The sequence below is a fragment of the Coffea arabica genome, chromosome 7c (assembly GCF_036785885.1).
Source record: "Coffea arabica cultivar ET-39 chromosome 7c, Coffea Arabica ET-39 HiFi, whole genome shotgun sequence".
In the NCBI taxonomy this organism is placed as follows: Eukaryota; Viridiplantae; Streptophyta; class Magnoliopsida; order Gentianales; family Rubiaceae; genus Coffea; species Coffea arabica.
Window position 1 is genome coordinate 36,517,205 of NC_092322.1, and position 13,543 is coordinate 36,530,747.

The 13,543-nt window shown below is 33.1% G+C and overlaps 1 protein-coding gene across 1 annotated transcript; it reads left to right on the forward strand.

The window, feature by feature from the left end:
* The first annotated feature begins 2,612 nt into the window (after positions 1-2,612).
* Positions 2,613-3,151, forward strand: LOC140010676 (uncharacterized). Its single transcript, XM_072057987.1, has 2 exons — positions 2,613-2,974; positions 3,091-3,151. Exons 1-2 carry the CDS (start codon positions 2,613-2,615, stop codon positions 3,149-3,151), a joined length of 423 nt encoding a protein of 140 aa, XP_071914088.1.
* Positions 3,152-13,543: the final 10,392 nt, after the last annotated feature.

A 13,543-nucleotide genomic window follows, 5' to 3' on the forward strand; every position in this document is an offset into this window, starting at 1 on the left:
AGAGGATCTGGAGTTTTTTCCGTCTTTTAGTTTAGTTTTAGTTTTGTTTTCTCCTGACTGGCCTCTGACACACGCCAGGTGTTCGACAATATTCCCCAACGGGAAAAACACCTTTTATTCCTTGCTTCTTAATAGAAAACGCAATGCCTTTGCAATCTATTAATTCGTGTGGTGATTTAATTATGCGGCGTGGTTAAGTCTTCCATCTAGTCAAGGGTCAACTCAACGGTGCAGTCCCGAAAATCTGTGAGATCTAACTAGTTTTCACGCGTTCCTTTATCTATTAATATTTGCATGTTGTCTGATTTAATTTTCATGGAATTATTTTATTAATTGGATGTCAAGGGCCCGATGTTCAATGTGATTTATTAATCTCGTGCCAATTTAGTCAATTAAATTCGTAATTGTTTGATTGATTAATATTAATGGCAACTGGTGTGTTTACACATTAGGGGAACGTGCAATCTAATTTAAATAACCCTCGTAGCGTGTTATTGGTTAGGGTTAGGTTTTTCTGGTTATTAATACAATTGAAAAATTAATTCCTACGGTCGTACCTAGGAGTACTTTTCTGGTTAGGGATGATTAATGGTCGTACCTTGGTCACCTATAAATTAAGGAAAAATTGGTCATTAGAGTTCATCAATGGCTATAACTAGCCTGTTTATAGATTAAGTGAACCTCTCTTGCATCAATGATCGGATAAATGGACTGTGCCTGAGTAGTTGTAACCTTGGCTAGAATTTATTTATTCCTGATTAAATTCTTGCTATATTCGTGTTAGTTATTTATTCATTTTTAGTTAAATTGTTTAATTGTTTTTAGTTTCATTCCAGTGAAATTCCCCCTTGTCAATTGAACTTTAAAAGAGACAGTTATCTCCAGTCCCTGAGAAGACGACCCTACTTGCCACTGTCTACTATTTAGTAGTTTTTGTCAACTAATTAATTCTGATATATCGGGTTAAGCAAACTCTTCGGGAACAGGGTGAATCAAGTAACCCATTGCACACCTAGAGTCCCTGCTCCAGTATCTAAGATTAATTATTGACTGCTTTTAGTGGTAGTTAGGTTCTATATTTATATTTATTATTGCACAGGCTGACGACATGTCAATTTTATAATTGCCAACGGCTGATTGAGAACCCACGCATGCTTTTGGTTTTTCGGCCTCTGATTCATTAAAAAAAAAAAAAAAGGGAATCCGTGGGTTCTGCTCCTATGTTGGATGAGTCTTCATACGGTTTTTTATGTTCATGAGTGCTTGCGTAATCAATAGGCATGAACTGCTAGTCTGATGCAATTTATGTGCTTGTGTCTTCAGTCAAATTCATGGTCAGAACTGTGATGCTTTTGGCCTTCGGTCAAATTCTTCCAATAATCTCAATGCTTTTGAGACATAAGTCTTCGTACGATTGTTTGAAATTGTTTACTTAAAACATGAATCAAGTGATGATGTAAGCTAATTTGTCTTCTGGCCACGGGAAGTCCTTTGTCCTTTCCTCCACCATTATGGACAAGTTAATTTTATTTCATGTTAACAATTTTTAGTTCACAGTTGTTGTCCCGTACTTTGACTTTTGAGTTTTGAAGATTATATTAACAATTCATGCCTGATTCTTGGCTAATGGGATAAGTATTGTTCGGACTTATTCTGAGCAAATTTGTTGAAATATATATATGTGGCTATATTTGGACTTTGGTTGTTATTTTTTGTTTTGTTTGGCTTGATTCCTTGTTTAAGAATAGATTTCCATATATATATTTATGTTAAGTAAATTAGGGTTTCTTTAATTAAAGTGAACCTTAATAAAGTTAAATAGGACATTTAAACCCTATAAAATCCATATGTGTGATCCATTAAATATGTAGTTTTTTTTTTATAAAGTACTTATGGATTTCAAGAAAAATTTGGGCTTGAATGTTAATTTTGGGTCAAATTATGGATATGGACCTTTGGTCCAATAGGTCATGATTTAATTTGATTGATTTGACCATGTTTGACCACGTTTTGACCAAAGTTGACTTTGATCAAAATTTTTATTTAATTTGGATAATTTTAAATTTGAATATTGGTATGATTATATATATTTTTTGGAATAAATTAATTGAAATAATATGTCACCAAAGTGACCTCTATTATGGAAATTAATTTATTTTAAAATATAAATAGTTGGGTACTTGTAATTTTATGAATATTGATCGGCCCAAAGGAAGGTCAATATTTAATGAAATTACATGTGCACTTGTGGTAATAAATACGTGATAATTATTTGGATTTTACATGTGATTTATAAATTGGCCCAAAGGAAAATTTATTTTTCGACATGTTATTATTATCAGTATTTGTTACTACATCAAGATATCACTTAGAAATTAATATTTTTGTCCAAAGACAAAATATTAATGGAATATCGATATCTTGAGATGGGGTTACCTTTATTTAAATTTATTATTGTTTTGGTTTATGTGAGCTTGTTTTAATTATTTTATGTTTTCTGTTCAGTTGCGAATGATCTTACAAATATTACTTCCAACATCAATAATATTCCTATGCTGAATGGCACAAATTTCAAGTCCTGAAAAGAAAATCTCTTGATAGTACTTGGAGTAATGAATCTCGACCTTGCGTTAAGGGATGATTCCCCCCTACCTCTTACAGATCAAAGTACCTTTGATGAAAAGAGAAATAATGAGAGGTGGGAGAGATCAAATCGCTTGTGTCTGATGATCATTAAAAAGGCCGTTCCAGAAGCATTCAAGGGAACAATGTCAGAAACGACTGTAACCGCTAAAGAGTTCTTTCAGGACATTGAAAAAAGGTTTGTCAAGAACGAAAAGGCTGAAGTTAGTACGCTCTTGACACGCCTAGTTTCAATGAAATATAGTGGTAAAGGCAATATCAGAGAGTATATCATGGAGATGTCTCATCTTGCTTCGAAATTAAATGCACTTAAGTTGAAACTCTCTGAAGAGTTACTAGTGCATTTGATTTTAATATCTCTACCTACACAGTTTAGTCAGTTTAAGGTGAGTTACAACTGTCAAAAGGAGATTTGGTCTCTAAATGAACTCATCTCACACTGTGTAGAGGAAGAGAAAAGGTTGAAGCAAGAGCAGACAGAAAGTGCCCATCTGGTGTCAACCACTAATAACAAAAGTAAGGGACTTAAAAGAAAGAAGGAAAAAGAAGCTGCAGGTACAGCGCCACAAAAGAAACAACAAAAGAAATCAAATGATCAGGGAAAGAATAGTTGTTTCTTCTGTGGAGCTGAAAGGCATCAAAAGAAGCATTGCACCAACTATCACGCTTGGCGTGCTAAGAAAGGTATGCTTCTTAATTTGGTTTGTTCTGAGGTTAATTTAACTTCGGTACCTAGACACACATGGTGGTTAGATTCTGGTGCAACAACTCACATCAGTGTGTCTATGCAGGGTTGCCTGAATTGCCGAAAGTCTAATGATAATGAAAGATATATCTACGTGGGCGATGGCAAAACAGTTCAAGTTGAGGCAATTGGAGTTTTTAGATTATTGTTAAAGACCGGATTTTATTTGGATCTCTATGAGACATTTGTTGTACCGTCTTTTTCGAAATTTAATTTCTATTTCTGCTTTGGACAAATTTGGTTATTTTTGTTCATTTGAAAATGAAAAATTTGAATTGTTTCATGATTCAAAATTGGTTGGCTCTGGTTCTTTAATGCACTACGATAATTTATATTTAATTGACACAATTGCCTCATTTAATGAATCTCTGCATTTGAGTACTAGAGGAGTTAAAAGAAAATTAGCCAATGAGAATTCAGCTGCATTATGGCACAAGAGATTGGGACATATCTCAAAACGGAGAATGGAAAGGCTTGTGTCAAATGAAATTCTCGACCCCTTGAGTTTTACAGATTTTAATGATTGTATTAACTGTATAAAGGGGAAACAAACCAATGAAAGGAGATTTGAAGCCAATAGGGCTTTAGACGTCTTAGAACTTATACATACAGATATTTGTGGACCATTTCCTACATCTGCTTGGAATGGTCAACAATATTTTATAACGTTCATAGACGATTTTTCAAGATATGGCTACATATATCTCATTTCTGAAAAATCACAGTCACTGGACGTATTCAAAAGTTTTAAGGCTGAAGTTGAGAATCAACTCAACAAAAGAATTAAAAGCGTCAGATCTGACCGTGGTGGTGAGTACTATGGCAGATATGACGGTTCAGGTGAACAACGTCCAGGACCATTTGCTAAATACCTAGAGGAATGCGGTATCGTCCCACAGTACACTATGCCGGGTTCACCCACTATGAATGGTGTAGCTGAAAGACGAAATAGAACGCTTAAAAACATGGTAAGGAGTATGATATGTCATTCTACTTTACCAGAATCACTCTGGGGTGAAGCACTTAAGACTGCAGCATATATCCTTAATAGGGTTCCAACTAAAGCAACTATCAAAACCCCTTATGAGCTTTGGACAGGGAAAAAACCCAGTTTAAAGCATCTGCATGTTTGGGGGTGTCCAGCTGAGGCAAGACCTTACAGGCCAAATGAAAAGAAACTGGACTCAAGAACGATTAGTTGTTATTTTATTGGATACTCTGAAAGATCCAGAGGTTACAAGTTTTATGATCCCACAACTAAGTCAATTTTTGAGACAGGAAATGCTCGGTTCTTTGAGGATGTCGAGTTTGGGGGAGTAAAAACAGTAAGGGACATTGTCTTTAAAGAGGAATATATTAATATTCCCACAGGTGTCATTGCTCTTGCTCAGGACCCTATCCCTGAACTTGATCATGACATGACAAATCAAGACAATGTCGAAGAGCAAACTGTTATAGAAGAACAAACTCTTCCTCTTCAAGAACCAGTGCCATTAAGAAGATCCACTAGAGAAAGAAGAAGTGCAGTGCCAAATGATTACATTGTTTTTCTCCAAGAACATGAGGATGACTCTAGATTGATGGAAGATGATCCAATCAACTTCCGTCAAGCCATGGAAAGTTCAAATTCTCAAAAGTGGATCGATGCTATGAATGAGGAGATTAAATCCATGAAGGACAATGATGTTTGGGATCTTGTCCCATTACCCGAAGGTGCGAAATCCATTGGTTGTAAATGAATATTTAAAATCAAAAGGGATTCGAAAGGCAATGTGGAAAGATTCAAAACTCGTCTTGTCGCTAAGGGATTTACACAAAAAGAAGGTATCGATTATAAAGAAACCTTCTCTCCAGTCTCTTCAAAGGATTCTTTTAGAATTATCATGGCATTAGTGGCACATTTCAATCTTGAGTTACATCAGATGGATGTAAAGACAGCGTTCCTCAATGGTAACATTGATGAGACAATTTATATGATGCAACCAGAAAACTTTGTATCAGGAGATCCAAAGAATATGGTTTGCAAAATTAAAAAATCCATCTATGGGCTCAAACAAGCATCTCGACAATGGTATTTCAAATTCCATCAAGTAATCATCTCATTTGGTTTTGAGATGAATTTAGTGGATGATTGTATATACCATAAGTTCTGTGGGAGCAAGTATATTTTTCTGGTATTGTATGTTGATGATATTTTGCTTGCCAGCAATGATATTGGTCTATTGCATGAAACCAAGAAATTTCTAACCAAAAATTTTGAGATGAAAGATCTTGGTGATACATCTTTTGTGTTAGGTATCCAAATACACCGGGATCGATCTCGGGGAATTTTAGGACTATCACAAAAGGACTATATCGAAAAGGTTCTTAAGAGATATGGCATGCAAAATTGTAAATCAAGTGACACCCCTGTGGCTAAAGGAGACAAATTTAGTCTTGAACAGTGTCCCAAGAATGCTTTTGAGGAAAGAGAGATGCAAAAGATTCCTTATGCCTCAGCAGTAGGGAGTCTAATGTATGCTCAAGTATGTACGCGTCCGGATATTGCGTACATTACTGGGATATTGGGTGGATATTTGAGTAATCCTGGATTAGATCATTGGAAAGCAACCAAACGGGTCTTACGATATCTACAGAAAACAAAGGATTACATGCTCACGTATCGGAAGTCAGATGAGTTAGAGATCATTGGGTATACTGATTCCGATTATGCTGGATGCAAAGATATTATGAAGTCAACGTCAGGCTATGTCTACTTATTGGCTGGAGGTGCCATATCCTGGAAGAGTGCTAAACAGTCCCTCATAGCATCTTCCACCATGGCTGCAGAGTTTATAGCTTGTTATGAGGCATCCAACCAGGGAATTCGACTGCGAAATTTTGTCACAGGATTACGTGTAGTGGATGGCATTGAAAGACCACTCAAATTATTCTGTGACAATAAGTCAGCAGTCTTATATTCCAATAACAATAGGAGCTCGATCAAATCTAAACATATAGATATCAAGTTCCTGACTGTTAAAGAAAAGTGCAGAATGGACAGTTATCAATAGAGCATATCGGGACAAACTCCATGGTTGCGGATCCGCTTACTAAGGGATTGCCACCCAAAATGTTTCATGAGCATACTGCTCATATGGGTGTCGTATTAAATGATGTATAGTTTTAGTGGGAGTTTGTTATTTTAAATGCTCTTATGATATTTTTCAGTTATTAAGGATTTAAGGATATTTTATGCATAAATAAAGTTTGGATTTATTTGCACTCTAATTTTGGTATGATTTGATCTCATAAAATTTAAGGTGGACCAGTTGAAAATAGGCATGTTTTGATCACATTACATGAAATTTCCATGCTACACATCCACATCATAATTCATGTCATTCAATTGCATTGATATATGTGACCATTGATAGGTCGAGTTACGAAATTGTAACAAAGGCCGCTTTGATCCTATATTGGTGTAATTGATGGACCGAATTGGTTACAGATACATTGTGATAATGACAGTAAAGTTGAGCTCATACGGTTAATTGCAAAACATAATTATAAGGTTACACATATAGTCCAAGTGGGAGATTGTTGGATCCTTAATCCAACATTGGACTTATATGTGAATAATTATGCATTGCAAACTGTCAATTAAGGTTTAACCCAATTAAAGTGATCAAATATAGTTTGGGTTTAATGTATCTAATAGGATGTGGGCCCTTTAATGTGTAGAAACTTATGGGCTCCTATTTCAATGATGGGCTGAAATAGGGCTCCAAAAGGTAACAGGAATGTTACCTATAAATAGAGTTATGGTCCCCAGGTCACAGGTATCGTTTTAGTTGAAGTATTTCCTAATACCACAAAATATCTCTTCCCTGATATCCCATCGTCAGGAAAGATACCAGAGAGAAACTAAAGGCTTCTCTCAAAGGATCGGTGAATACCTGTTGACCTGGAAGGCCACCCCAAATCCCAAGGGATTCAAGTGTCGAATTTATCAATATGGATTCAGGTACGCTTCCGCTATTTTACAGTTAATATATTTCTTAATAATCACCATACAGATCTTGGGTTTAAAGGTGATGGTTTTCACCAGTGGTTAAATTTAGATAACCACCCTAACAGAAGAGTCTACAGAAGCAGAGTCAACTCCCCCAGAAGCAGAGGAGATTTCTTCAGAAGGAGAATCTATTTCCTCTCATCACACAATTGACAATTGTGAGAGTGAATGTACAGCGGGATTTCACTCATCAGGTCAGATAAAACTATATTTGCATATGTTGAATCAGTTCAATTATATACTGATTCATGTTTCTCTCTATGTTGGCAAACCATTCATGTGCTTCTAAATTCTTTTTCTGTTTAAACCTGATGCTGCTACATAACATTCTGATAAATTTCTAATTGCAGTAGGAAACACATTGATGCCCAATCTGTTTCTAAAATCTTCTTCTTGTCATTTTCTGGTTCAGTGTTGAGTAATTTTTATGTAAGGATCTTCCTTGTTGCTACATATTGATATGATACTCAAAGCGTAACTTGATATGGTCCTCAAAACCAGATACACTTATCTGTTCCCAATTTGTGTATGTAAATAAGAGTAATACAGAAAAGTGTGACTTGCTTCTAGTTTCCCTCAATAAAAACCATAATTCAATTGATTGATATGTTGAAACATAAAATCACACTTTTGAAACAAATATTAAGTGGAGACAAAATCCCAAAAAAAAAACTATGGTTGTGTTACTTTTCAATAGAGGAAGGGCATAGGACTTAAATATGTGTTTTTCTTCACTACAATATGCTGAAATACAAACATTTTCATTCTTTACTAGGCAATATTTTCGGAAGTAAAAAAGGAAGCAATTTTTTCTTAAAATTTTTTTTTTGGTGTGTTTCATGTTTTATTTTGCTATTTTAAGTGGTTAATTGCTCAAACTGATCAAAATTACAAATTGTTGGGTAATCTGTATATCTCTTCATTCAACTGATGTAGTACTGCAATTATTCCTTCTTCCAGAGTAGATTTCCTCAGAAAGAGAGTCCATTTCTTCTCATCATCACATTAGACAATGGTGAAGACTGAAGCATTAATGTCTCTCCTTGATTTGGTGTGATCATTCCACTCATCAGGTTAGATATAATTGTATGTGTATGTTAATTCAGTTCAATGATATATAATTGCTGATCATGTCCCTTCTTCATCATCTGTACCAAATTACTTGGTTTGAACCTGATGCAGCTGTATTACTTTGTCATTGCAGGGGCAAGCACAGTCATGCACTCTATCAAGCCAACATTATCCATCATAATCTGTTTGTAAAATGTTCTCCATGTTTTTTTCTGGTCTGATGTTTAATAGTGTTTATGATCCATCACAATCTGTTTGTAAAATATTCTCCAAGTTCTTTCCTGATTTTGATGTTTAATAGTGTTCATGATCCCAATTTTTCAAATATTCTTCAATCCTGCTACAGATTGATATGATCCATCACATGCTGTTTGTAGGATGCTCTTTTCTGATTTGATGTTTATTAGTGTTCATTGCTACTACGGATTGAAATTAATGATCAAATGATCCTTAAAACCAGCGGACAACAAGCATACATGCGAGACTCACTTTTCTCTTCCTTTCAGTAATACAAAAGATTTTGACTTGTTTCTGTTTTTTCCTCAATAAAACTCTCATGCAACAAATACTTAGTATAGACCAAAAAAGAAAAAAAAAGATCTAAATTGTGTTACTTTTCAAATAGAGAAAGTGCATAGGAACAAAATGGTAAATTTTGCATCAACATGATTATATTTTCATGTATACCTATATTTTGGCGAACACATCCAATAAAAGGAGGCTATTTAGTAGCCACTCGCATTTCTTTGCATTCTTCAACTTAGCAAAAGTCTAAAGGGTGTAACTTTTCTTAAACTTTTTTTCTATGCTATTTCATCTTTTATTTTCTGATCAATGTGATTAATTGTTCAATGTTCAACCTGTTAAAAATGACAAATTAAAGAAACTGGATGACATTTTTGCTGAACAATCTATATACTTCTTCATTTAACTTGACATCTAATTGTGATATTCTATACCATGTAACTTATTTAATGCAAGAATATTTAGAAAATAGACAAAACCATTAGCTGGCAATCATCTAAGACCAATATTAACATTGACGAGGAAACCATTACATGTGAAAAGGGATGGGAGGATTAGAAAAAAAAGAAAAAGAAAAAGAAGAGACTCTTCTTGTCTATATACAATAGTGTTCCTCTATGTGGCTTGTATAATTGACTAGACAGCATAGGCAAGACTTATAATGATCAAATCACTCTACGTTAAAACGTTAACCTTTTAAGGTTTATTCCACTTGGACCTTTAAAGTTCTTTCTATTTTCATTTTGCTTAATTTTTGTTACAAAACTTTACGTCCTATCTTTCAAAACAAATTCTAAATCTTACAAAGGACTTAAATATTGAATGAAAAACCTTATATTCACCTTTTTTTTATCAAATATTCACCGAGTTAACATTGCTCTAAGCTGAACTAGGGCATGAGAGCACAATCTACTATTGTTAATGCCGGTGTTGAAGTTTTTAATTCACAGTGTGTAAATATGGGTGTAAAACAAAGTTAGCCTCCTAATATTCATAATTTTAATTTATAGTGTGATATATATATATATATATATGAATTAGCCACCTTTGAATTAATTTTTTCTTCAAAAAAGAGTTAGTTATTTTTTGATTATGCTAGTTATTTAACTTTTAAAAGAGTAAACATATAATCAATAATCCATAGTAAATTGACCCAATTTGATATATTATAATAAATGACCCAATTCAAAATTATCAATGGGCTAAAACAAAAGTAATTATTTTATTGGCTTGTATATAAATAGACAATTCAGTCCAAATTGATTAGACTCGTTTCTCACTCTTCATGTATTAACTATAACTATAGAGCAGATATTTTCAATTATGAAGATAATCAAGATAGTTACAAAATAAGATGGAAGATAATTTCCTGAATGATTGCCTAATTGTGTACATAGAAAAGAAAGTTGTTGAAAAATTTAGCGATGATTTAATCATAGATAAATTTACTTTTAAAAGGAACGTAAAACTCAATTTACTTTTAAGAAAAGAGGTTGAAATTTTAGTGTATGTTAACATAACATTTATCTTTTTTAATTAAAATAGTCATATTTATATTGCATATATATATTTATTAATTTATTTTGCATAGGCTACATATTGGAGTATCCTTTCATAATGTGCAACTTGGGTGGTTTGTGATAATATAAGACATTTAAGAAAAGTTTATTTTTTGTCTTAATTTTCATTTTGACTATGTTGCATATTTATAAAATAAACATACCTTTATAATTAAAGTTAATATTTGATATTTTTAGATGTCATATATTTAAATAGATGAAAATTATTTTGAACATAGCATATTAAAATAATTTTGTTAGAAAAATTTTTAGGCGCCTAAGAAAAAAATCTTGACTCCGTCACTGCATGTATCCCATTTGGCGTTCTCCTTCTCCCTAGCATAAAAGATGAGATTTGTTCACAAAAAGAGAGCAAGTTGGAGAAGATGAGGTTACTAGAATAACCAGCGGTAGAACAAATTCTCGTCTTGTATACCATTTGCCACGAATCCTTCATCATAGTTCCTCTTTTTTCCAATCTATCCTAATTTTAAATCCATTTTGCTCATTAGTATATTCAAATATTTAACTTAATTACAGGTTTAAAACCTCAAACCTCTTCTGGAAGTTGAGGCCGGTTTACATTGGATTAGACAAATTTTTGTTTGAGTTATGATTTTTTTCTTCAAGGAGTCAAAATGAACCTTTCATTCCTTTTGGACCATTTTTTCTTCAGGAGTCCCGAACTCCATGGGGTTTTGGTTTTTCTAGTGACTTCTGACACATCAGAACCTTTTCAAACAAAACATACATTAAAATGATTGAACTGATGGATCAGGTGTTTTAACTGATAAAGTCAAAACCAATCACTCATTTTGTTCATCACTGGTCCGCCTTTTAAAATATTGGAAAAATGGCCTGTTTCATCCCTCACATTTCGCAAAAATATTCTTTTCGTCCCTCACTTTTAAAATGAAGCAAATTCATCCCTGACATTTAAAAATTAAAGCTATTACATCCCTGAATCTGATTTTCAATCTGAATCAAACCATCCAATAACCCAGTAATAAATTTCGAAAATAGAATTGATAGATCATTCGGTCAACTTCATTGCATTCACATGACATTTATTAAACCAAAAAAATAAAAATTATAACATAAAAGGGCATTCTTTGTCTTGGAATAGTAGATTTTTATTTTTATAAATCTTTTCATGCATCGTTAGTATATCCGCTTGCGAATCTAGATGTGTATCATAAATATAAAATTTGGTGTTTAAATTTAAATTAAAATGATATGGCGGTACATAAAACCTTCAGTATATACAATGATAATGTAGAAAAGATTAATTTTTCTTTTTTATATTATAATTTTTTATTTTTTCTTTTTAGGTTCATTAAATTTTACATGAATATCAAGTTGAGTTAATCGAGTGATCTACCAATTACACCCCCAAAATTTGTAATCAGGTTGATTGGTGGTTTGATTCAGATTGAAATTTGGGTTCAGGGATGTAATAATTTTAGTTTTTAAATGTCAAGGACGAAATTGCTTCATTTTAAAAGTGAGGGACGAAAAGAATATTTTTGTGAAATGTGAAGGATGAAACCGATCATTTTCCCTAAAATATTTTTAACCGCTAAAGTTGTTCAAAAAGTCGAATACTTTGAAAAAAAAAAATCTTCCCTGAAGTTTCTAGTAATATCATTTAGACACCCCTATAGTTCTCAAAGTATCACTTACCTTCCCCACAAGTGAGGTGGCAAAAATTCACCATCGCAACATGCAAAGTGAAAGTATTACCCTCACAACTTAAGATTATTTGTTCTAAAAGATTTTGGAAGGAAAAAGAATATAAATTGACAAATTAGAATGTCTATCTTAAGAATTTTTGGCACTTAAACATTCATACTTTTTTAGTCCTTCTATGCCACCCATATATTACATTGTCCTTAATATTCTAATAATAATTTAGACAAAAAATGTAGAAAAAAAATTAGATCAATATAGATAATTGCCATTTAGTAGTTAATTTTGCACTTAAACCCCCCTTTCCTACACTCCAACTTTTTTTAAAGTGCTTCTATGCTAACTTTATATTAGAATACCCTCCCTACTCTAGCAATTATTCAAAAAAAAAATTAGTAGATTAAGTACCAAAATTTTATACAACTAAAAATTTGATATTCTAAAAATTATATTTCACTTGAACACCCCTTTGATCCACTTTGAATACTCTAATGACAATCTTATATTAAATAGCCCTAGCCCTTCTAACGACTTTTTAGGCAAAAAAGTTTAGAAGGAAAAAAAAAACCAAAATCCATCAAAGAATGGTCATCTTAACAATTATTTTTTACTTAAACTATCCCTTCCCCAAACTTTTAGTTCTCCTGTGCCAACTTTATATTAACTGAACTCTCCTATTCTAACAATTGTTTGTACAAAAAGAATCAAATGCACTTGAGCATCTTCTGAATTAAATGCAAATCCAGGGATTCGATCACCTAAAATACAAACTAATAAAGAATTTAAGGTAATATTACACACCCTAATAGAATGACATGTATCATTAGTAGTGCGTTTAATCCAGAAGCTGCTCAAGAGGACTCTTCTTGCCACCGATTTCCCATAGAACCTTCAGTCCAGCAGATCTAATCTCCTAGCTTGCATTCAATTTAAAAGGTGCTCAACTATACTTTTTTGGCCACACCTTACGTCACACAGTGTTGGGTTAGGATTAGGAGTAGATTAACTAATATTGTATCAACAACAGAAAAAAAAGGAACAAAAAAAAAACAAAGATAACCTAGATCCTTTGGATCCACTAGTCCCGGTGGTATTCGACTAGGAGTAGAGTGCACTTTTTTAATAACTCCTTTTCCATAATGTAGGTACAGATTAACCAATATCATATTTGGTTAAAAACAAAAAAGACAAAGACAACCATTTAACCATCACACCATGTCAAACGTTTATGACTATCCATTTTTTGTTTTTTCTAGA

Excerpts from the sequence above, each read along its gene's own strand:
- LOC140010676 (XM_072057987.1), top strand. The coding sequence starts at position 2,613 with ATGAATCTCGACCTTGCGTTAAGGGATGATTCCCCCCTACCTCTTACA. Across the intron at positions 2,975-3,090 it reads AAGTTGAAACTCTCTGAAGA|AGGAAGAGAAAAGGTTGAAG; the intron begins GTTACTAGTGCA and ends CACACTGTGTAG.